General features: G+C 44.1%; 3 protein-coding genes across 3 annotated transcripts in view; 2 read left to right on the forward strand and 1 right to left on the reverse strand.

Moving 5' to 3' along the window:
- The first annotated feature begins 721 nt into the window (after nt 1-721).
- LOC119648329 (protein LLP homolog) lies at nt 722-1,410 on the forward strand. The gene is made up of 2 exons (XM_038050021.1): nt 722-1,003; nt 1,093-1,410. The coding sequence occupies exons 1-2, from the start codon at nt 821-823 to the stop codon at nt 1,345-1,347; spliced, it is 438 nt and encodes a 145-aa protein (XP_037905949.1). The 5' UTR covers nt 722-820; the 3' UTR covers nt 1,348-1,410.
- A 404-nt stretch (nt 1,411-1,814) lies between these two features.
- LOC119649864 (syntaxin-17) lies at nt 1,815-12,430 on the forward strand. Its single transcript, XM_038052234.1, has 2 exons — nt 1,815-2,272; nt 10,850-12,430. The coding sequence occupies exons 1-2, from the start codon at nt 1,966-1,968 to the stop codon at nt 11,365-11,367; spliced, it is 825 nt and encodes a 274-aa protein (XP_037908162.1). The 5' UTR covers nt 1,815-1,965; the 3' UTR covers nt 11,368-12,430.
- Nucleotides 12,431-19,085: 6,655 nt separating this feature from the next.
- Nucleotides 19,086-25,455, reverse strand: part of LOC119649870 — a 106,089-nt gene continuing 99,719 nt past the window's right edge. The window contains exons 4-6 of the mRNA XM_038052242.1: nt 19,829-20,050; nt 19,576-19,763; nt 19,086-19,522 (exon numbers count right to left, since the gene is read on the reverse strand). Coding sequence (XP_037908170.1) covers nt 19,391-19,522; nt 19,576-19,763; nt 19,829-20,050 — 542 coding nt within the window. The 3' untranslated portion in view covers nt 19,086-19,390. The remainder of the gene's footprint in view (nt 19,523-19,575; nt 19,764-19,828; nt 20,051-25,455) is intronic.

Below are 25,455 nucleotides of genomic sequence, written 5' to 3' on the forward strand. Positions count from 1 at the left end.
TTCGTCGTTGTATTATCCGTCCAGTCCGAGGCTCCTGTGGCTTCGTAACAAGTTGTTTTCCGTGTTGGGTTGTCAGCCCTACCCAACCCCCAACCTGGACGACCAGTTGGTACAATTTGTCCCGTTTTTAGGCGCGGGAGACTCGCCTTCATCCTCCTCCGTCTGCAGCTTTTCGTTAAGAAAGGGCTCCCAGCGGTCACCACGTGGAGGTGGAGATAAGGTTTGGTAGTAGAGCTGTTGGTATTGGTTCAGCAGGCGTTTCCCGGATTATATGCTCCATCGTGGGTACCGATCCACGTTTCGCCTGGGACCTATACTACCCTTTCTGAGAATGGCCCCCTTAACGGAATGATCACTTTCAACCCCTCGCACTCCCAACCTTTCCAACAAATGTTAAAACTAAGACCGGCTTCGAAAAGTACTGATCGAGTCCTTTAATTTGATACTCCACATGACTATATTTGATGAAAACACCATCTACACCCCCCTTTTGCATGTATGCTGACCAAAATCAATCGTTATTTAGTTGAAAGATGGGTAATTGAATTTCAGAGTCCTATTTTTTGTTCTTACGTCCTTTGGCGAAGGTAATAATGGAGAAATATTCGGCATTTTTGAAATTAAGCTCTCCAAATAATGAAGATGGCAGCTTGTACAGTTTTATCAAAAATTCAACAGGTTCTCGAAAACAGCACGAATAAATCGCTGTCAATTCTTATTTGTTTTGACAGCTTTCTTCTCACACGTGCCGTCGTTGGCCAACAGTCTTCCGTATTTTAGTTTCGTGATTTTTGTTTTTAGAGTATTCTAAGCAGCTAAAATGGGACGCAAAAACAGGTCTCGAAAGCGCCGTGACGCAATGAACCTGATCAAAAAGGAACGCTATGCAAAAAAGGATCTGGAGCGCCTGAAAAAGATGCTTGGCATCGACGACCAGGGAAATGTCGACATGAAAGATTTGTCAGAGGTTGCCGTGGTTAAAACTGCAAAACAAATTAAGCAGGTACGATATGCGGAAATTCGTACGGTTTTCCTCATAAGTGTTTACATGTCTCTTTTCAAAAATATTAACTGGACACTTGTATTTCGTAGGAAAAACGCAAGAAGGAAGAGGAGGAAGTTCAGCGTGAGCTGCAGGAAATGGACGACAAAGGCGAAAACGTCGAAGTGGTCAACGAGAAGACCGGTAAAGTGCACATTTACAATACGAAAACGTTCAAGGATCAACACGGATCGTACCCACCGTGGTTCAAGCCCAGGAAGACCGAGAGGAAGACGAGGAAGTTGTTACACGCCAGAAAGCAGAGATTCAAGCAGGCCTGGTCCACGGCGAATGTCCCGCTCTGAAGTGGAGTTTTAGATTTAAGGAATTGGATGTGCTAGAGTTTGTTAAGAAAATCTTTGAACGAACATTTAGTGTTTTCGTTGCGAAAGTTAAGGGTGTAACCGGCAATTCTACAAGAGGATTTGGCGATGAGGGCGACGGGGATGTTCATTGCCAATTTCGTCAGCTTTTTTTTCGCCTAACAATGGTGTTTTTGGGAAGCAGATTGTATTCTGTATCTTTTGTTTCGACACATACCAAGGTTTAGATTGTTAAAAGCCCTGTAAGTCCTCAGATTTGATTTGGAGAGCGACTGGTGCACGATTCAATTATATTTGTGTCTCTGAAAACGATGCAGCTCAGACCGAAACCACCCCTCCCTTTGTTTTGATACACATTCAACGACATGGCTGAGCTCAAGGTCGAGTAAATGAAAAGCGAAGGAGATACCAAAACAAAATGGAAGTAAACGTCGCGGAAAACAAAGAGCAAAAGTGTCACAATCATATGTTATCTGCTTGAGTGAAATTCGGGAGTGTGTACCTCGCTCGATGGCGTAGTTTCGATTGTGAAAGTTATTGTCCGAAATCTACCATTGTCTACCTTATCCGATATCTTTTAGTGAAGCGTTTATTCGGAAAATGGAGGAAATTCCGGTGAAGCGAGCCGAACTCTCGATAAAAAAGTTCAATGAAGTGGCGATCCCGCATCATCTGGGTTTGCTGAAGAATCACAAGAGCAACATTGAAAAGAGTCTGGCGCTGGGCGACTGGGACAAAATTAAAAAGGAGGAAATCAACGCGATGCGGGTCGTCAAGCAGCTGAGGAATCTCCTGCTCGAGATGGACGTTCTGCGGGGCAAAATTAACGATAATGAAGTGAATAAATTCGATAGCATGATTAAGCCAGGCAGAGTCAAGGCCATGGAAGCGATCCAGGAATATATGGGTGAGTGCCGTTCTGATGTGTCTAGTTTGAGTCTGATTTATTCAATGCGGCAACGTTTTGAAGGATAAGCGCAGTTCATGATGTCAAGTATCGAGTTTCGCTCTAATGCATCGGCATAACGGCTGGAAAATGAATTTTTTTTTTAGAGAACCCCAGATAGAGACAGTACCTCATCTTAGTCATATGTTCTTATCTATGTACTTCAAAGCAGTACCAAATGGAATTTTAATTCCGAAATTTTTCGCCAGATTGAGGTGCATTGAAGTTATGCAATATGCTGGGAAAGCAGAAGTGAAGTTAGCATCTGCAAGTGCCTCAGTGCAAAGCAAATGAAGCTATCGTAACCATCTCCAAGTGAAATTTGAGTGCATGAAAGATCGCTAACATTTCACCCGCTGGCCGAGCTGACAAAAAAGCTTGCGAAACAAAAACAAATCGGGAAACCAGAGACTTGACGCTTCAGGTATAAAAGGTTTTGGGTTTCCCTTTGTGAGGAGCATACCGCAGTTCTCCATTGGTTGATAGCATTTATTTGAGATATTTAAATTGCTCAGTGCTGTCAGTTGCAGTAACCAGGAAAGAACTGAGCGAATTGAATATCTCGGTGCGTAATGAAATTGTTTCACGCATTAACGCAACCTGGATGAAGTGGCATTCCACAACTGGTGTTCTTTGTGATCGACGTATCAGCGAACGTTTCAAATCTAAAATTTACCGCAATGTCGTCCGTTTGCCGCTCTCTATAGTTCGGAGTGTTGGCCGACTATAAAAAACAATGAACGGTGTCTTGCGGTAATGGAGACGAAGATGTTGTATTGGACTCGTGGCGTGACACTTTTTGATTACATCCGAAATGGGGATATCCGCGTTCGATATGGGGATGCACCGATCACGGAGAAACTCCGAGTAAGGCGCCTTCAATGGTATGGTCACGCAATTCGCGTTAACGAGAATTCACTTACCAAGATTGCTCTGAACATCGAAGTCTATGGTAGGCGACCAAAAGGCCGGCCGAAACAACGGTGGCTTGATACGTTGGATGGGCATTTAAAAGCCTCGAAATTGCATCGGCGATCACGGCTAACCGATCCCGCTTGTGAACGGGACAAAGGCTGAAGAAAAAGAAGATGTGAGGAGCGATGGGTGCATGACAACTCCGTGTCACATAGTTAAAAATTCGATTGCCCTCTAGTTTTTAGAAAGCGATTTGAATAAATCATTTGTTGGAAAGCCCTGTATTGATAATAGTCAACCTCATACGCTCCACACTCTGAGTTTCATATTATTAGCAAATGCGAAGTATTTAATCTACAACAGATACACAAAATGGCTAGGGAGAAGTAGATTCTTCATGAATGGAATTTTAATATTTCACTCGAATGTCAATTATTCTCGTTAATTATAACGTCAGCATCATATTTGTATGGCTTAAGATGCGGTAAATTCGCAGCAAATTGATAAGTTTGCACTGATATAACTTTGACACTAATAGTCGGATTTCCCTAAGATGTGGCGTGTGTATTTACGAGACAGTCCTCTATGTCGGTGCAAAATTTGGTAAAATGAACTAGCATGACTCAAGGGGGGTTTTCAGTTAATTTCTAAAAGTTTGTAATATACTATTAATATAATAATAATTGTTGACGCAGCAATCCATGTTGGATCAGGGCCTTGAAGTGTGTTAGAGCACTTCATTCAAGACCGTAACGGTACACTAGGAGGCAATGTGGTCAGCATTGCGCTCGCCCGAGATTATTACCCTGATTTGACTCAGGTACTCATTCACAACTGAGTCGACTGGTATCCGATGTCAAATCACGATACAAATTCCACTGCCACCAGTGAGATTTGAATCGCGACCTTCCATACGACAGCCTTGCGCTCTAACCACTCAGCTATCCGGACAATATACTATTAGTAAGTTTATTTGAGCAAATATCGGAATGGGACATATTTTGAGGTCTAGATTTCGTCTAAGCACACCATCAGTTTCGAAAAGTACTAATTGAGACCTTTCATTTGATACCCTACAAGACTATATCCGGTGAAATTTTTTTTTAAATCCCCTCTTTCCATGCATGGTTGCAAACTCCACCTAAATTTATGTCACTCGCTGTATGCGTGGGATTTCATAGTTCCCATCTATCCATCAAATTTCGTTCGGATCGGTTTTACCGTTTTCCTCCTGCCTTCATTAATGTGCAGCCCGAGATCTCACGCCGCCTGCTCGATCTGAATGAAAGTAGACTGTACATCTTGGGTTGTTCTTCCTATAATGTAGTTGGGTGGAATTGAAGTGGATGGTGCCTCTGGCATTTACGTCTGTATTTTGAATCACTTTCCCCCCAGGGCCAGGCTGAAGAAGACGCATGATAGGGCATCCCCTTGTCTTAGACCGTTGTTGATTTTGAATGGTCTCGAGAGTGATCCTGCTGCTTTTATCTGGCCTCGCACATTGGTCAGGGACAGCCTAGTCAGTCTTATTAACTTCATCTGATCTGTTGCTGATTTGCCTCGAGTGAGGCCCCTTTGGTATGCGCCAATGACGTTCTGGGCGTATGGGGCTATCCGACCTAGCAAGATAAAGGAAAATATCTTATAGATGGTACTCAGCAACGTGATATCTCTATAATTGCTGCGCTGTGTGATATCTCCCTTTTTATGTATGAGACAGATAATGCCTCGTTCCCAATCGTCAGGCATTGATTCGCTGTCCCATACCTTGAGCACAAGTTGATGGACTACTTGGTGTAATTGATTGCCCTCATATTTAACAAATTCGGCTGTATTCCATCGCATTGCACGGATTGTTTCTTTAATGTTTGGTGGTGGCAGCATTTCTCCGTCATTTTCAGTTGGCGGGACCTGCAACTCGCCGATATTTTGGTTGTTGAGCAGTTCATCAAAATACTTAACCCATCGCTCCAATGTGCCCATTCTGTCGGAAATCAGATTTCCCTCTTTGTCTCGGCAGGATGAGCATCGAGGTGTATAAGGCTTCATCCTGCTGACTTGTTGGTAAAACTTGCGCGCCTTGTGCGGTTGCTCACTGTGAAGGATGAAGAAATCGAAAAAAATATTCAATATTTTTGCTTAGAATCGCATGGTGAATCGCCTGGCATAGAGTTTGTTCCGTAATTTTGAAGCACCCTGTATACATGAAGGATATAAATACGAATTGTCAAAGTACTTTTTTAATAAGCAAATTTTACGTGTTTTTTTTCAACTTTAAGCCCTTTGACGATATTTGTCCCCTATTTGTGGGTCTGCCAGAGTAATTTTTTTTTTGACGAAAATATGACAGGCTTGACAACCCGCCCACGCCTTAATCTTTCAGGAAGCCATTTCCAGGTAATATTGTTTGTGTTACGAGTCATGTAAATTTTCATGTAGCCAGCTCTCCGACTATAATGGGTGCTTGTCTGTCAGAATACCTATGTTACGCTTGAGGCTCGCATCATGCTCCAACCATTGCACGTACGCGAGAGTACTTCTGATTTTCCATTGTGCCTTGGCTGGGAAGCCCACAACAAAATTCCTCTTGAAGTTTGGCTTGGGTGTAGCGTAGTTGGGAATGCTCAGGATTTCCGTTGTCTTGCGGACCAACTCCTGACTGACGGAGTGATAGTACTGCATCCTACAGCGTATTTAATATGGAGGTACAGTGGAAGTTGATGTAGGAGTACATTGAGAGCATCTGCGGGCAGGATTGCCGAGTCTCAGTAGCGCCTACACATTGGATCCTACTAAGTTTGGTTCGATTGTTTTTTTGGTTAGCGCCAGAGTTGGGCAAAATCATAATCATGATTACGTGATTATGATTATAAATTTCATGTTTACCTGATTGTAATCATAATCAAGCTCTTGTGATTACAATCATAATCACGTAATCATGTAGAATAATCATGAACTCATAATTCTGCATTTTCAGATGCGATTGCCTTATCTCGTTGTTTAATAATATTATTTGTATGATTTTCAGCTGAAATGAGTTCGAAGAATTGATTTAATTGTGTTTTTTGATGCTTATTTTAATGGCTTCTTTGAGTAGTGCGGAGTGAATGATATTTCTCATAAGAGATCGCTAGAGGGAATTGAATATTTAATCACATAAGAGGGCATTAAATTTCTGGATAGGTACTGACCACGTGAAAATTTCAAAATATTTCGTTGGATATATGTTGGGCTATGGTGGCATCAGATTTTCAAGATTCAATTTCGAGAAAAACGCATTTAAAAAGTAGAATGCGATTTTTAACTATAAAACCTTAACTGACTATTAATCTGCTATACCTAATCCATAAACCTTAGGTTTCTTGAAGAAACACATGTTTTGTGTAAAGCAAAACCTTTTTGTGTAAAGCAAAACCTTATTGAAACCGGTTTACTGTCTGTCTTTTTTTTGTTGTTTTGAGGAGGAGGTGGAAAAGTTCAAAAGACGCTGGCCTGAACACACCAGTGTCCTCTTCTGGCGCTGTGGCAGACTGATCGAAGGCTGGCCAGTTCATCATTGCACCAGTAGTTTCGTCTTCTACTGAGGAATGAGTACCTCCTAGGCATGGACGCGTCACATGCTTTGGCGATGCATTGAGATGCATTGGGCACCATGGCTCGACATATGTCTCAAAAAAGCTTGCCTGGTGATCGCTGTGGGTGTAGGGTTCGCTGACACACCAGGACAAACCACGAGCCAGCGCAAGACTGACAAAGGTCAGGTCTGCAACCGAACCTGACCCCCCTTTCTGAAAAGTGTTTATAGCACCTTCGTTAGGCAACCAAACGTTGAAGTCACCAGCAATCACCTTTGGGCTTTGCCTCCTTGCGTCGAGAATACGATTTTCAAGCATTTTTTCGAATTCAGACAGTGTTAAGTTTGGTGGGGCGTAGCAGCTGTATATATATACACCACTTATTTTCGCCCACGCAAAGCCACTGGCTGCCTGACTTGCAATACATTGTATGGCCTGTCGACCGCAAGCCCATATCGCCGCTCCACCAGTCGAATCTGTGACCCATATGCCACCGTGACAGTTTCTATACGGTTCACTTATGATGACGATTTCCATCTCAGATTCGAACGTAAGTAAATCTTGAGCGACTCTGCAATGATTGAAGTTTATTTGAATAAACCCCATTTTCTCGTTGCAGTGAGCGCCTTCCTCAATTCCGGCCATTTACCACTTCCGGCAATATGCTGGTTATCCCCATGGTTATGTCCCATAGGCATTTGGGGTCCCTATTGCACTCCCCGGCAATATGGCCTTTCTCCCCACAACTTCTGCATCAATCGGATCCATCAATGCTGCTGGTGCATACCTTCGCGAAGTGCCCAATAATGAGGCGTGAGGCATTAAACGGTAGACAACTCACCCAATCCGAACTTTTCCGGCCGCCAACAACATCTGGGCTGCCTCCGCTGGTATTAGTATTGTGGCCGTTTGAGTACCGCCATAGGCTTTTCGTAAACCCACAACAGACTCCCCGGTAAGTTCTTCCAATTTGAATTGCTGCTTCAGGGCAGTACAAATTTCTCCTTTTGATGTCATTTCATCGAGATCCTTACATTGTATGTAGATCTCATGTTTTTGGGCACGCACTGCGGCATTCTCCCCAAGTGAGTTTTTTACTTGAGTGCGGAAGTTATCAGTTTTGCACACACTGAATTTTTTCAATTCGAAAATGAGATACCCTTTCTGGGTTCTTCGGATTCTGTTCACATTTCTGCTCAGATCTTTTAGGTCGGGATCAGCTTTGACCTTTTTGAGTATTTTCGCGTAGGACAGATTGCCCTTACTGGAGATAACAACCGCATTTGGGCGAGTTCGTTCTTTTGCTTTTCCTTTCGCTTTTTTGTTGGTAACTTCTGAAGGACATTACAACACAATCATGTGCTGGGGCCCTCTGTCGAGAGTGGATTCCGCGCTTTGGTGTTCCAGCCATAATAGTCACAGACGAGATCAAGGACCCCCTCTCATACGGGGTGGCTTGTTTTTTAGTGCAACTAGATGTTCAATTTCTTGCAAGGATGTGTTCTTAAAAGTCCGTCATCGGGAGATGCGACTCTAATCTGTTGATTTCGTTATTACCACCACCACTTCAAGTCCAACGCTAACGTTGAGCTTTGCACGATGTTACGAATGGGCTATACTCGACTCCGAGGTTTGCGTTTGTCTCAAATTCCGTCCTCTGAGGCCTATGCGATCATCCGTTCGACAGCCTTTAAGGCTGGTATCTGGTAAATTAAGGAAACGTCCTACATAGGCTCGCAAAAACGTCATGGTTTCGACTGGCAGTCGAGTGCTGTGGCAGAACGAGGTTTAATTCCAAGCATTCGTCGACCACGGAGCATGTTTTTAATTCGAGTTGGCATTTAGATAAAAAACTAGCTAGATTACCGGAAGCTGAGCGCTTTGGGTATAAAGGTTGTGTTCGCCTTATGTGAGAAACTCTCTATAAACGATTCTCCATTCGTAAAAAGCTAAGAATATAAAAATATTCCATTATATTTTGCCAAATTCCAAGATACACATACAGTCCCCGACAAAAAATGTTCGCACTGCGAGTCACTCGAAAATCCATGTTCAAAAGGGGTTTTTTGGATTTATCATGAAGTTGGAGAATAAAGTTGTGTTTCATGTGATTGCATGTTCTTATTATTTACACCAGCAGAAGATCTATTCAAAGAATATGGTGGAGAGGAAGTTTTGAGGGAAAAGGTAGTTTGCCGAAGATTTGTGAGAATGCGATCATACAGACATAGGTCATCGATTAGCCAGGTGTACGGATCGCTGTCAAAAGCCTTGGCGTAGTCGGTATAGCAATTAAAGAGATTTCTTTGACCTCTAGTAGTTTGTCCTAAAACTACCGTGTCGATAATTAGTTGCTTTTTAGAACCCCTTGATCCAACTCATCAGCCCTTCTGCTCCTCGCTGTTCGTTTAGAGGTGCGCATTGACCCTTTGGCTAATAGTTAATGTTATTAATTGGAAGTAAGTAATCGGTCTTGTATCTGTGGGGTCTTGAATCATGTCCTTTTTAGGAATAAGGTAGCTAATTCTTCGGTTAACTAACGACCTGATTTATCGTTTATACGAACTGTGTTTACTGGTAAACTTTTTGTACCAGATATTCTGCACCCGGCGCAGACCAGGCGCCCTCCTGTTCATCGAATTGTTTTTCGGGTACGTTGTAAATACGTCTGGAGTCATATCGTCCCAACCGACTTTATACGATGGAGAGTTTTTGTTGTAATGTGTGCAGAATTTCAATTACGGGTGTCTCATTGGATAGCTGCGATAAACCCTTTACATTTATTCTTGACTCGTCTGCTGTCACTACTCTACGGTTGACGTTCTAGAAAAAATTCCTATAATGAATCCCGTTAGTCAAGCCAATAATATGAACGAATCTTCTGACCGTGCAGCCTGACAGCCGCAACTACACAAGTGACTGTAGTTGTTATAGCGGAATATCAGCACACATGCGAAATGCAATCTTATCATTGTATTGATAGAGAGCCTGAGAACACCTGGTATTATGCATAAATTCTATACACATTCTTTGGAATTCATCCTGAATCTCAGCGGAGACTTCAGTTTGACGGCGAAGAAGAGTGCTTTGACGTTTACTGAAACGGTTGCCCGCAGTGCGGCATGGTGTTGTTGATGTCGAAACTTTTGCCACCATCGATTCTTGGTCACCAGTTTCCGCAATGACCTCCAGTCGAAAACGCTCTCTGATGACGGTCGAGATTCTGTCGTTGCGAGTAATAAAATGGTACAGGTATGAAACTCGCCGTATATTTACGTCCGCATACTGTCTGAGGTGCTTGATGAATCTTTGATGAACGGCGGCGGTATGATATTGTACTTGCCTTCGCAATTCTAATTTCGCAGCAGAAGTGGCTGACAGGCTCATTTGCTCAATTAATTTGATCCGCTGCTCACGCGAATATGCGAAACAACTGTAGCCAGCAGAGTCATGTTTTTGGCGCTCCACATTTAGCGGTTTTGAAGCCGTGCTATCCATTATGGGAGCCCTATTCAGTCATCTCGCCCCTCCACTAGGTACCCATACCGAACCTTTGTCTTCTTCGTATTTAATGGGTGTGTATTTTATCCCCATTTGCGAGGTGCGTAATTTTAATCACAAACTTGCACTCTTCCCATCTACCTCCTGCCGCAGGAGCTTTTTTGTTTTTGGTTCTTATATAAAAGAAATGTCGCGCGATATCCTATGTTTGTATTTTAGGTACCGGATCAAGAACGAAATGTCGCGCGATATCCTATGTTTGTATTTTAGGTACCGGATCAAGAACGCGCGAGAATTTTATGATTGACGTGAAAGGTTAAGGCGTTAAGGGACGCCCCTCCACCCCCGTACTGTACTCAGGTGCGGACGAAATTTCAACGTTAATTTCCCCATTTTCTTATGTTTGGGATTAGCGCAGCTCTCGTGATTCATCTTAGTTAACTCGGATTGTCTTTTGTTCATCCCTCAACTTCATAAATTATTATAAAAAGCTTTTATATTTTTTCTTAGTTTTCTACATATAATTCTCAATTTATACTATTTACAGATATGCAATTTATGACGTCTGCATCAAAAAAATCCCACAACACCTACATCGAAGATGACGAAACTGTTGCAGAAGTTGAAGGAAACTTGCCACAAATTCAAGCCGACTTCCAAAATCAACAACACCAGTTGCAAGCTCGACAAGCATGTTTGGAGCAGTTCGAAAGTCTGCATCGCGAAGTTGAGGACCTGCATTCAATGTTTAGTAAATTCGGCGAACTTGCTCACGAACAAGGTGAACAAGTGAATATTATTGCCGACAATGCAGAAGAAGCTCTGGAAAATGTGAACGAGGGTGAAGTGCAACTTCGTACTGCCTTGAAATACCAAAAAGCCATGTACCCTGTGGTAGGAGCTCTTTTAGGTACAGCGGTGGGCGGTCCTATTGGACTTTTAGTTGGACTTAAGGCTGGTGGGTTGGCAGCAATTAGTTGTGGAATCTTAGGATTTACGGGTGGGAGTATTTTGAAGAAGACTGAAGTTGAGAATGGGATTAAAGAAGAGAAAAAGGAGGACTGACATTGGTGTACAATTCAGTAATGTTATATTTTGTATTCTAAGGGCTGTGTCCGGTTTTGAGTGCTTAGTTGGAAATTCCATAGGTTGGAATCTGGAAAAAATACGTTGAGAAGAAATCTCCTGAGATTTTGAATTAGTGTTATCGGAAACTTAAGAAAGCGTTTAGTAATATTCCGAGGTTGATTAAAAGATGTATACAAAAAACATGACATTAAAATAGGTTGGAAAAAATCTAACAGAAAAATTAAGGGAAAATTACCCGCAATTGGCTTTGCCCGAGTATTATTGATAAGTGCCGTTTCAATGAGATTACACTTTTTAAAATAAAATTTTCGATGCCGTACGCATCACCACGTTCATTAAGTTTGCACCTTGGCTTGTATACCTCCTAGCATGAGTACATTCATATTTGTGATAATAGTCAATTTATTTTTAGGTGTTTACTCCAATTTATGTTTCGTATCTTTAGCAAATCAACAGGAATAAAGATTGTGAAATAGTTGGAATTGTGAAAAGTTAAGTTAAAGGAGTTCAAGGTGCTCGAGTGTAATCCTGGAGAAGCACGGCACGTTATATGTAAAGTCCCCGTTTCGTTCAATTTGTCAAAAAGTTGATTGTTTCCTTTTCGGTTTATTGACAGGCGTTCAATAGCTTATATACTCAATCGTTTCAAGTTGGAATATATAAAATTTTGACCTACTTTTTAGGCCTTCCCCTGGTTACCCGTAGTTCAAATTATTTGTATCTGTTTACAGAATATTGTTTCCCTGGTTTTAGAATAATGTAGCAATGAAGTGTTTTCGAATGGTGCAAAACGTTTACTATACGAAGCCATAAAAAAACTAACATTCTAGTATTTAACATTTTTCATATAGAACATACACATACAACTAGACATTATTCAATTGTATGATATACACAAAAAATTGATAATTTTTTATCGATGTGCAAATGTAATTGTTTACTAACTGTAGGAAAATTGATGTAAATTTATTGTTGTAAAAATTCATATTTCTAACAATTGAGTAACATTACAATAAAATTAATGCTTCAGTTGATTGAATTGTGATTTTTTCTTGTGTCTTCTTCACTAAACCATCAATGGTTTTTCGGTGACAAGAATTCAGTATTTCGTTGGGAGATCGAATTCCCAGCCAATTGCTGCGCGAAATGAGCCAATTGAGTGGGAGCAAGATCGGCGACGACCTGATCAAGTCGCTCTGGTTGCGTCGGCTCCCGGCGGTTCTTGCGTGCGTCTCCGGTTCCTTGGAGGAACTGGCAGCCGACAAGGTGCACGAAGTACACGTACGCTCGTACGTCCATAGCGGCCGTTCGACCGCCGTCGGACGAGGTGGGCGACGAGATAGCCGCCTTAACAGCCAGTGTGGCCGAAATGCGGGCGACGCTGGACGGTCAGCGTTCGGGTCCCAGATTACGAGTTCGCTCGAGGTCTGTCACTCGAAAAGGGCGTTCGGGTAGCAGGTCATCAGGACAGCCTACGGACAAAGGCATTTGCTGGTAGCATCTCAGATTCGGTGATAAAGCGACCAGATGTACGCTCCCGTGTAAATTCGCGCCTACCACAAAAAACTAGGTCCGCGGGGGGTCCTGGCGACGGCCACCCAGAGCGTAGCGCCACGTCGCCTAACTATTTTCGACCCCCTCAGCAGGCGCAACTACCTCGTGGATACTGGTGCGGAGGTTTCGGTTCTTCCCGTATCCCGGCACCATCGACTTTTTCCACAACCGCTCAAACAGGCGGCAGCAAATTCCTCCACATACGGGTATAGGTAAGTGGAGGTGAGTCTTGGCTTGCGTAGAAAGTTTTCGTGGCGTTTCATCCTGGCGGATGTCAGCTTCCCCATACTAGGCGCAGACTTCTTGTGTCACTATGAGTTGCTGGTGGACTTGCAAAATAAGTCCCTTATAGATCTCACGAACAACCTTAATTCGTCGGGCCAAATGGCATCTCACCCAGACAATAATCTTTCCGTTCTTTTAGAAGACATTACCGACTCTCGTGTTCCGACACTTCTCTGAGCCAGATTACTACCGAGTGTAGTCTCTCAAAACCAGTGAAGCACAATGTGCAGCACCACATTAACACTACTGATTTCCCGATCTTCTCGAAGGTGCGCCCTCTGCCACCCCAGAAACTGGCTATTGCGCGGAAAGAATTTGAACAAGTTGTTCAACAGGGTATCTGCAGGCCCTCAAACAGCTGTTGGTCTTCCCCACTGTATATGGTCCCTAAGCCAAACGGCGAATGGCGCCCCTGTGGGGATTACAGAAGGCTAAATGCACAGACCGTTCCTGACAGATATTCAATTTCACTCATCCACGAATTTGCGCATCACCTCGCGAATTTCCGCATCTTTTCAACCTTGGACTTAGCCAAGGCTTATCATTAAATCCCTTTAGCTCCAGAAGATGACTTTCGGATTGTGCAATGCGGCGCAAACTTTTCAAAGGTTCATTCACTCAGTCCTGCGAAACCTCGATTTCTGTTTCGTATACTTGGATGATGTTTGGGTCGCTTCTTCCACTGAGTCTGAGCACTTAGCCCATTTCGAGTGCATTTTTCAGCGTCTCCTTGAGGTCGGCTTAGTTCTAAACGTTGAGAAATGCAAATTCCTTCAAAAACAGGTGAGATTCCTCGGCCCCTCCATTTCCCCTGAAGGAATACAGCCCGACCTAGACAAGGTGGAAGCGATTATAAGCTTCCCGCGTCCGAAGACAGTGAAGGAGTTGAGGAGGTTCTTGGGCATGCTAAACCTCTACCGTCGTGTCCTGCCCAAGGCCGCCCAACACCAGTCCGTTTTGAATGCGTACCTGTCTGGCCCCAAAACTAAGGACATCCGCCCATTTGACAAATCCCGTCAACGACTGGCCGACGCTACACTCTTGGCGTTTCCTCTGCAAGATGCACCCCTAGCCGTTTTTGTTTATGCCTCTGACATCGCAGTAGGTACTGCTCTTCACCAAAAGGTGAATCAAGTCTGGCAGTTGAACCCCGCCCAACGGAACTACAGTACCTACGATCGCGAACTGCTCGCCGCGTACTTGAGCACCAAATACTTCCGCTTCTCCCTAGAAGGCAGGCCGTTCACAGTGTTCACTGACCATAAGCATCTCACGTATGCTTTGAAACAAAAGCCCGACAAAACGTTCCCTCGTCAGCTTCGACACCTGAGCTTTATAAGCCAGTTTACGTCAGACATCCAGCACGTGTCCGGCAAGGATAACATAATTGCTGACGCTTTGTCTCGTGTCTCCGAGGTTAACATCCCCGCCTCACTCGACTTCTCGGCTATTGTCAAGGCGCAGGAGGATGACGCAGCACTTCAGAGCCTCAAATCCAACCCCAAACACAAATTTCGGGAGTTTCCCATCTTCGGCTCGAACCTCTCTCTCTGCTGCGAAGACTCGGAAAAGGGATCTCGGCCATACATTCCGGCCACCTTTCGCAAGGAAGTGTCCCACGCTGTTCACGACTTAGCGCATCCAGGCATCAAGACAGCAAATCGGCTAGTCACCGAGAAATACTTCTGGTCCTCCATGAACAAGGATGTTAATTCCTGGGCCAGAGAGTGGATCGCATGCCAGAAGTGTAAAGTCTCCAGGCATGTAAGGAAAGAAGTGGGCTCATTCCCCCGCGCTACCAAGCGGTTCCACACCATACACTTCGACATAGGATCTTTGCGAGACTCGCACGGTTACAAGTATTGCCTCACAATCATCGACAGGTTTACGCGGTGGCCTGAGGCAATACCTCTGAAAGACATTACGACGCAATCTTGTGTCGAAGCCCTCTGTCGAGAGTGGATACCTCGCTTTGGCGTCCCTGTAGCGGTCATCACTGACCACGGAATGCAATTTGAGTCCACTCTTTTCTCGGAGTTAGGCAAACTCCTGGGTTTTAAACGCCAGCGGACTACTGCATACCATCCGCAATCCAATGGGATGCTAGAACGTTGGCACCGGACGCTGAAAGCCCCCATTATGGCACGCGACGATCCGTCCTGGACTCAAGTCTTGCCTCTCGTCCTACTCGGCCTACTTACAACCCGCCGATTCGGGGAGAACCCAAAACTCGCAAGTGGTCCGGTCTTCGACAAGAGATCGGGCGGTCACAGAGTCGGGGTTGGTGCACCACCCAGCCGACACTCGTCCTGGTCCTGGTCAGGACGGATGCCGTCCGGAAGCCGCTGCAGCCTCCATATGAATGCCCGTACCGCGTTTTCGAGCGGGGAGAACATTTCTTCCAGCTCGAGATCGAGGGACGCAAAAAGGCGGTCTCCCTGTCCAGGCTGAAAGCCGTGTGCGCCTCAAAGCAACGTCGAGCTCGCTTCGCGGACTGATGGGGAACGCAGTTCTGGGTTCGGTCGCTGAAACCCTCTAGGTTTCATCTGGGGGCGAAGTGATGTGCCGCAGCAGGATTCGCAGCATTCGAAATTTATTTCGAATGTTGCGAATATGAGCGGGTAGATGGCGCACCGGAGCTCTCCACGTTTTTTAGAACTCGCCACGGGAGTGGAGAGCTAGCGGTGAGAATGTGCTGATGGTTGGGGGCAGAAGGACCGCATGGAGAAGAACAGGTCTCTTCTGTCCCAGTCGTCGGCGAATGCACCACGGGCTCAGTAATTAAAGTCGTTCAGCCTTTTTCCATTTAAGTAAGAGGTGTACGAATAAGTTTTCAACATTTCCAATTCGATCTTGAGTGAAGTTATTTTAAGCTCCTGCTGAATAAATGGATCCGTGCATAAATAAAACTTAAGGATTTCTTCTGTTCGACCCCAGTAAAGACTAGGACTGGATTAGTTCACTCTCAGGCAAAAAAAAAAAATGGATTTGCGTTGAGCCGGATTCGAACCTTCGGCTGGTTGAGTATTCTGCGGAATCTCTTCTGTGATATCGTTTGTATGAGGCTCATTTATCTCCTGCAAAATGCTTGTCAAGATACGCTTCCTTTGCAATTTGGCAGCTGCTGGTCTTCAAATCAAACATGAAAAATGAATAACAGTGACACAAAATTTAAACACAGTTAGATATTATTAATTAAAATTGGGGCTTGAGAAGAGACAGAGAGAAATTTTAACTTCGAATTTCGGCTTTCATCGGGGTTTTTGTGGAGTTACTTGTGCTGTAAGGCACGGAACAATATTTTACTGACCTTGACATTTCTCTGCCGAAATTAACTTTGATACTTTGATATTTTCATGAGCAACTGCCAGCTGCCTGGTCTACTGAAGATTTTTGATTTAACTTATGACGTCACACAATATGGCGCGGACTTTTCAATGCGTGTGAATTTGGTTGAAATTTAAAACAATGATACTCTAAAAAAAACAGTTTTTTTTTCAAAAATGGTGTCTGAGCAGTCCGCATTCGATTGTAATACTGACTAGCCGTTTTATCCAGAAGAAGCGGAACAACAGATAGTCTTGTAAGATTGCACTGTAGAAGTACTTTACATTGAAAATAAGGCGGAGAGACTGTTACAATCCAATTTCGTCTGTCGGAAATTGCAGTTGAGATGTAAAAACCGTGTTGGATGGCATTGTCGGCGAGTGGAGCTGGCGGGGACACCTATAAGTAGGCGTGGTAGCTAGCAACACAAACTTGTGCGCGTTGGATGAGTTGGATGTTTGTTCCCAACAATTTTTACACTCTTTGACGGTGGGAAGAGAATTTTACTTCCTATGGTGACTTTGACGGCATTATTCTTTATATACACAGCAGATCCAATATCCCCTGTTGCGTTCAATTAGAGTGGAGGAGAATTGAGTACAGTTACGGCGAAATATGTTCTTCAAAATTCGCATGATAAACGGACAACGTTGGTCGTTATGAAAATCATTGCTCAGTTGCAAAAAATCTAGCTAGCTGGAGCGTTTTCAGTTACTTGTCTATTACGATGAGATAGTTCAGATTCGCTTGCTTAAGGGTTGTTGTACCTAGGAATGGATACTCTTGTTGGAAGTATTATGTATTTAGCCTCATCATCATCATCGGCGCAACAACCGGTATCCTGTCTAGGCCTGCTTTAATAAGGAACTCCAGGCATCCCGCTTTTGCGCCGAGGTCCACCAATTCGATATCCCTAAAAGCTGTCTGGCGTTCTGACCTACGACATAGCTTCATCTCAGACGGGGTCTGCCTCGTTTTCTTTTCCTACCATAGATATTGCCCTTATAGACTTTCCGGGCGGGATCATTCTCATCCATACGGATTAAGTGACCCGTCCATCGTAACCTGTTGAGCCGGATTTTATCCACAACCAGACGGTCGTTGTATCGCTCATAGATTTCGTCGTTATGTAGGCTACGGAATCGTCCATCCTCATGTAGAGGGCCGAAAATTTTTCGGAGGATTCTTCTCTCGAACGCGGCCAAGAGTTCGCAATTTTTCTTGCTAAGAACCCAAATCTCCGAGGAATACAAGAGGACTGCAAGATCATTGTCTTGTAGAGTAAGAGCTTTGACCTTATGGTGAGACGTTTCTAGCGGAACAGGTTTTGTAACCTGAAATAGGCTCTGTTGGCAGCTAAGAACCGTACGTGGATTTCATCGTCATAGCTGTTATCGGTTGTGATTTTTGACCCTAGATAGGAGAAATTTTCAATGGTCTCAAGATTGTAGTCTCCAATCTTTATTGTTTTCGTTTGACCAGTGCGATTCGGTGTTGTTCGTTCTTTGGTTTTTAGCGCTGATGTTGCCACCATGTATTTCGTATTGCCTTCATTGATGTGCAGCCCAAGATCTCGCGCCGCTGTTCGATCTGGATGAAGGCAGTTTGTATGTCTCGGGTCGTTCTTCCCATGACGTCGATATCATCGGCATAGGTCAGTAGTTGAGTGGACTTAAGCGTTCTCAGTCCCAGTTGCTGCAAATCGGACGGAGTCGGGATTTTGTAGAAGCGTCTAGCTCCTTGTTATTTTTCTGTGTTGAGGTCAAATGACGAGTAGGCCAATGCCGCCGGCTCTCTACAAAACGTCGCTCGCGGGGCAGTGGAATATTTCTGTTGAGTCATATCTCTGCCGCTGCTGGTTATCAAAGGCTATTTTGACACAACTGGTAAGAGGTATCATATAATCTAGAAGAATGCTGCCAACTACTCTCTATTGAAGATGTTGGGTTATGCGCAGGAGGCAACTTTTTAGAGAAGTAGGGAAGTGGTTGGTGAAGGAGAGGGTGCCATCTACTACTAGTTTTTTCATGAGAGCAACTTGATGGAGTTTTTTTGGCGCTATACTAAACAGCTTGCGTCTCAGTTGCCCCGGGGAACTTCTGTAAAAGTTGACTATTCCTAGGAACTTTTTGAATTGTGAAGTACCTGTAGCGTTACTGTGATGAAGCAATGAAAATCTCGTCCCTTTATATATCTGAAGCTTCGATATCTGTTTTCGCTCCTTTGGAATGTCTGAACCATATCTTCTAATGGAAGGTGGTTATCTTTTTAAAATTTTCGGAAGAGACTAGTATCCGCTGCCACCCTCGTGACATGCTAATAGTGTATGAGCTTCATGGCCACTTCCCCGGTAGTGTTAAGTTTCCGACAGTCCCCACCAGAGAGACAGTCTCCGTTTGCTGTGGGAATCATATGTACAGCCCTGGCCTAGCGGCAAAGAAGTTCGAAGACGTGGAGTTGCAATGACAAAACACCAGTATATTCTTTGAGAGTTTGCTCGGCGAAGATTCAGTAATGAAAGATTTATTATAGAAAATTCTTTATTTATCCACTTTATGGTATCCCTTTTGAGATACGTACATCAATGTATAAAAGATTCATGGAACACACAAGAAAACACCATCTAGATATGTATTAAATGCAACTGAAAAAAAGATCTGTGTTTTTGACTTGGTATCAGTTGATGCTATGCACTTTGACGACAACTTAAAATTAACGGCATCCGGCTTATATCTAAATATTTCTTAATTACCTCTTATTTAAATGGTTTTCTATATCACATATTTACACATAACGGCTATAAAAGTGCCTTATAAGACACAGTACGACTTATTTAGGGACAGAATCCATTTGGAGACGATCTGCATTTGAACAAAATACTAACTAAATTCTCCAATTTCCGACTTTGTGCCTCATAATTTCGTAATTTGTCTTGGATTGCGTTTATTTCGTAGTTTTTGCGTTCCTGGAAATTAAAATATTTAACCGGTGAGAGTAGAACATGATCAAGATACTAACCAAGTTATTAACGCGAGTTTTCAACGAATCAATCATATTTGTTGCTTCCTCCACAGTTTTGTGTAGCTCATTTGCAGCAACTTTATCAGAAGCGATCATTTTTTCTACTTTATGAAGTCGGTAAATGAGAGCTTCATTATCGACTTCATTTTCAAGGTCCTTGGCTTCGATACCATTCATGTCACCGTCTGGAAAATGTGGAAAGCACCTTTATGGTTTTAAAACTTAATATTGGGGATTGAATGAGGCCTACCTAATTTTTTGCAACTCTGACCATCTGTGTGCAACATAAAGCCTTCTCGGCATTTACAATAATAAGATCCTTCCGTATTATAGCAAAGTTGGTCGCAGGGCTTGTGCTCCTTGCACTCATTTATGTCCAATTCGCAATATTTTCCGGCAAATCCTTTTGGGCAGCTACAAAAGTCGGGTTTAACGCATCTTCCTCCATTCGAGCATTTTGTTTTGCAAACAGCTGAAAGATGATAAATAAGGAGAAAATTAATTTCGACAATTTTGCCGCAAACTAAGACTTGACACTAATTATTTTTAATTTTCAACTGGTTTGTGATTGATTGATAAAAATTTCTTTAAGGCTGTAGAAGGACCCCCATAGGCGGGAGCAGAGGGAAGAGTCTGAATGGCCATGTAACACCCAGGAGTCTCATAGATTAGGTGGAGTCAATTCCACTAGGCCAATAGTATTTACTATTAAACCAGAAAGTCAGTGTCTCGCTGGGATAGTGGCTCCTCTGTGAGTCCCTCAAAGTAATTCCTGTTTTTTGTAAAAATCAACTGAAAAGGATAGAGACTAGTGGGCTAGCAATTTGAAAATCTCGAATTTTCTCTCCGCTTTTCGGGGTGGGCTGATCTTTCGGCTATGACATTTTGATTTCGACAACGATTCTCGAATTAGGAAACGTTCCTCAAAGACAGTATCGAGGCTTCCTACAAAGCCCGCTCGCTCTAACTTCAGGGAGAATTTGAGCGATGTGGACTGGATAGATTGGGGTTAAGCGAGCGAAAATGGTCGGAATCTACCTCTTTTGTGGAACTGTACTATTGCATTCTAGCGAGCCTGCTGAAATTAATGTGAGTTCAGTGTCGGATTAATGCTTACAGTATACGCTTGGCGTGCCCTCATGTTCCGGGATGGGTGTGATAGGTGACCTGAGTGTCAACGGGGGTTCTGGCAACACCTGGCTCGGACATGTGATGGAGAAACACTTTATGGGAACTACAATGACAACAATGATTTTTGGCTTTCAGCAGCTTAAGAGATGGATGACTTTTTCATCAAGCTTTTCAACTGTATCACATTTGGTGAAGTTCCACCTCTTGTGGATGATATGGCTGGTCGCCGAAACATGTAAATCCAAACTGTTCCTTCAAGTGAAAGCGAAAAAACCTATGCAATTCATGTACTCAACCGGGGCAAAGTTATTGGATTTGACGGTGTCCCGGCAGAACTGTTCAATTTCGAGAAGGCTTTCAACAACAGAACTGGGAACTGCTCTTCCCGAAAGGAACATTCCGGAGAGACTAACAGCTATTATCAGAGCGGAGCTGTCATACACTGGATCGAGCTAAAGTTTCAGAGAAATTTAAAACCCAAAGCGGATTCCTTCCTGTTAGCCGCCAATTTTTCCATGCTGCTTCGGCCGAAGAACGTAGAGAGTTTGGATGAACAATTTTACCTTTCCTTAAATACCGCGACTACGCTGATTACATCTGTTTGGTCTCTCAGCGATCAAGCAGCTGTAGTCATTGCATTTTTCTTATCTGCGTTACTGACCCTGAAAGTTGGGATTTATGAATATACGCAAAACCTTCCCTGCTTGTTGTAAAAGGTGAATAAAAAGAATGTATGCACGCTCCTCGACAATTATAGCAAGGGTCTTCAGAATGCTCGCCCTTCTCCAACTTGAGCGGGAATTCCAACAATATAAGCTGAACATTCTGAGTCTAATCGAAGTAAGATGGTGTAACTCTGTAGAGTACTCCTCCCTCTCTTCCGACAATGTGCTTTTTTTGGGAACAGGTTAGATGAATGCATTTATGCACAGTGTTGGACTCTCGCAATGCCTGTCATCAGAGAATTAGTCTGGAATCTTTTGACACATTACTTCACGCTAGCCCTTCCGCTCTCCCGGCTTTGGGAGCCTTCAAGTCAGGGAAACCCTTTCACCAAGGGAGAGGCGGGGGGAGGGGGGGGGATAGTTGTTAGCTCAGTCGAGTTCAATCTTCTTCGCAATAAAGAGAGCCCGAATATCCCGAATATAATGCGCAACACGATTCCTGCTGCGTTCGCTCTTCAGCATTTCTCTGATGATATTGTCTGGAGAATGCTCCCTCTCTCAAGAGAAAAAGGTGCGGTCAGCGTCGTCCACCACTCCATTGCAGAACACACAATCGGGAGATCGCGCCTTCCCAATCCTTTGCAGATAAGGCTGAAAACCTCCAAGCCCGCTTAGAAGTTGGATAAGGAAGTAATCAATCTCACCGTGCGTTAGGTTCAGCCACAGGTTTAAATTGTCGATGAGCCGTGGAGTCCATCTACCTCTTGGCTTCTACTCGGTGAGGATGCGTTGACGTTCTTCACGGGCAACAACCTCTCTTAAGTTCTCACCTTTACGGCGGTAGATAGTTTTTGCGCTCCTTGGCAAGGAGGGCAACGGGGATCACTTCCACGATCACCATCACGGCCGGTTCGGAGACAGTGCGATAAGCAGACGCCACTCGCAAACTGCCTCACCTCTGTACTTGAGCAAGGCGCTAACGATGCACCTCCTTGTTAAGGGAATTCGACATTAGCGCAGACTCAAGGCTGCGACTCCAGCTATAGCCCTGTCCGCTGCTGGTTTGATTTGCTCGAAGAAGCTCATCTTCGAGTCGAGCATTAAACCAAGATATTTAACCACTGGTTGTGACTCTATAGTCAACTCGCCGATCGACATGGGTCCCATGGTCGGGATTTTCCCACTGGTCAAGATGACTACTTCGGTTTTTTCCAGCGCAAGGTTGAAACCGTGAGCAGTCATCCATCCGCTTATCCGTCACATCAATATGCCAAGTCTGCTTTGCGCCTGTTTAACAGTGCGTCCGGCAACAAGTGCCGCAACGTCATCTGGTATATCGAGTCTCAGCAGACTAGGATGGATCCCTGCGTTACTCCCGACGTGATTTCCATCCTCCTGCAACTTCCACTGCCTCGTAATTGGTGGTACATTGCTCCCGCGCAAGGTTAGCTGGGTATCAATTGACCGATGCTGTACGGGCAATCAGGTTGACGACTCCATGATCAGAAGTAGATTTAGGAGTTGTCACCTAGATGTGCATAGCAAGAGGGGCGCTGACATCAGCCTCGAAAGGTATCACCATCTTATAGTCGCCTACGTTCGCTTGCGTGTTGTATCTGCCATCTCCTGCAGGGTTGGAGAGCTGCGACCCCCTAACCGCAACATTGACTGCTTGTATGACTCAGTTGTCGCTCGACAGTGGAAAGCTATCTTGCGTAAATAATGAGTAATCTGCCTGAGAATATCGATAAGTGTTGGGCCGCCAACGAAATTGCTCTTTTCTTGGCCACGTCCCGACGGAGCATGATAAGATCTGGCTGACTACAGAATCGTGGAAGCAAATCGATGAACGGAAGGGGTTCAAGGCTCTATTGACCGTTGTGGGTGATGGCGGGGGCGACGTGCTCATACTTTGATACCGAGCGAAATTCTGAGAAGTTCAGCGCAGTGTATGCCTTCACAAAAGAGAATTGGTTAGGGAAGCGACAAGATACCGGAGATTGCAATGATTTCAGAAATGTGTACCGCATTACGAAAGAGCTTGCATGTGGTCGCAAATCGTTCGATGGTCCTGTGAAGGACGTCAACGGTTGACTTCTCATCCACGATGATGAACAACTGAAGAGTTGGAAAAAACACTTCAATGTGGTTTTTAACCGTATCAAATCCGGTAAGATTCCTCCTCTTGTGGATGAAATGGCTAGTCACATGCGGATACGGACTGTTCCTCCAAGCGAAAGGGAAATAATTTCGGCCAACAACGCAATCAAACGGAGTAAAGATGTTGGGCTTGAAAGTCTCCCCAGAGAGTTTGCAAATCTGCAGCTTCCACTCGTATGCAAATTTTGGAAATCCGAGATCTTTCCAGAGAGTAGAAGAAAAGGCTGATCGTTAAGAACCGAAAGAAGGAGACTCGCTTTGAGTGTGACAATTGGAGGGGTATTTGCGTGCTCCCTGCTGTCGCAAAGATGACAGCTCAAATAGTTCTGGAACACACCAAAGAACATCTCGACAGTTTGATCGACAGTGAGCAGGCTGGTTTCCTCCTGCCTTAACCATGTTAACACCCTACGGATCATTTTGGAACAGTGCGCGGAGTTTAAATTCTCCCCGCCTGTGCTGTTCATCGATTTAAAGAAAGCTTTCGATAGCATGAACTGGGAGTGTATCTGGAGTGCTCTACGCAGGAGGGGTATTCGGAAGAGACTAATAGATATTATAAGAGGGACATATGATGGGGCAAAATGTGAGGTGCTGCACCGAGGTAAAATCTCTGAGGATTTTGTGTTCGAAAGCGGAGTTCGCCTTCTTTTTATCGGCAACGTTTTTCATGCTGCTTTGCTCTGACGTCGTCGAGGAATTCCTAAAACATCTCGACTATGCCGATGAGATCCGTTTGCTCACTCACCGGGCCATGGACCCTGGCCAAATCTTGGGCAGTGAGAGCTTTGACCTTATGGTGAGACGTTTCGAGCGTATCAGTTTTTGTAAGCTGAAATTGGCTCTCTCTCTCTTTCTTTGGAAACAACCGTGCCCAGATCATAACTGTTGTGATTTTCGACCCTAAATAGGAAAAATTATCAACGGTCTCAACGTTTTAGTCTCCTATCTTTATTGTTCTCATTTGATTAGTGCCATTTGATGTTGTTGGTTCTTTTGTTTATGGAGCTGACGTCGTTTTAGAGCTGACGTGACCACAGACTGTACATCTCGGGTTGTTCTTCCCAGAATGTCAATATCGTTAGCATAGGCCAGTCGTGGGGTGGACTTGAAGAGGATCGTGCCTCTCGCATTAACTTCAGCATGACGGATCAACTTTTCCAGGCTAAAGAGGATGTATGATTGGGCACTGTTGTTCATGTTGAATGGGCTGCCGATTTTATCTGGCTAGCACGTTGATCAGGGTCAGCCTATTTGGCCTTTGAACGTCGGCAGGATACTGACTTCTCTCATGGCTGTACATATATATGTTTTATTGTATGTTTTACGCTGGCTATACTATCATCTTTGGTATGAGGCGATGATGTTCTGAGGGCATGGGGCTATCTTGCCTAATAAGATAGCGGAGAATATCTTATAGATGGTATTCATCAACGTCATACTTCTATAATTGCCGCATTGCGTGTTATTCCCCTTTTTATGTATGGAACAGTAAATGCATCGCTGCAAATTGTCAGGCATTGGTTCGCTGTCCTATATCTTGAGCATCAGTTGCTGAACCGCTTGGTTTAGTTAGTCGCCTCCATATTTAACCAATTCTAGACTTGCGGTTTTTAGGCCGATGAGTTGTAAGGATTGTTTCTTCCACGATGGCAGTATTTGTCTGTGGTATTCAGTTGGTGGCACCTCTAACTTGCCGATATACTTCATAAAAGTGCTCAACCCATCGCCCCAATATGCCCATATGGGCGGAAATCAGATTTCTCTTTTAGTCTCAGTAAGATAAACATCGAGGCGTATAAGACCTGTTAGTAAAACTTTCCCGCTTGGTGTGGCTGCTCCCTGTACTTCTAGAGTTCACAGACTCATTTGTTCTCCCAGGCTTCCCTTTCTGTCTGTCGCTTCTCCACTCGACAGAGTT

The sequence above is a fragment of the Hermetia illucens genome, chromosome 2 (genome assembly GCF_905115235.1).
Source record: "Hermetia illucens chromosome 2, iHerIll2.2.curated.20191125, whole genome shotgun sequence".
In the NCBI taxonomy this organism is placed as follows: Eukaryota; Metazoa; Arthropoda; class Insecta; order Diptera; family Stratiomyidae; genus Hermetia; species Hermetia illucens.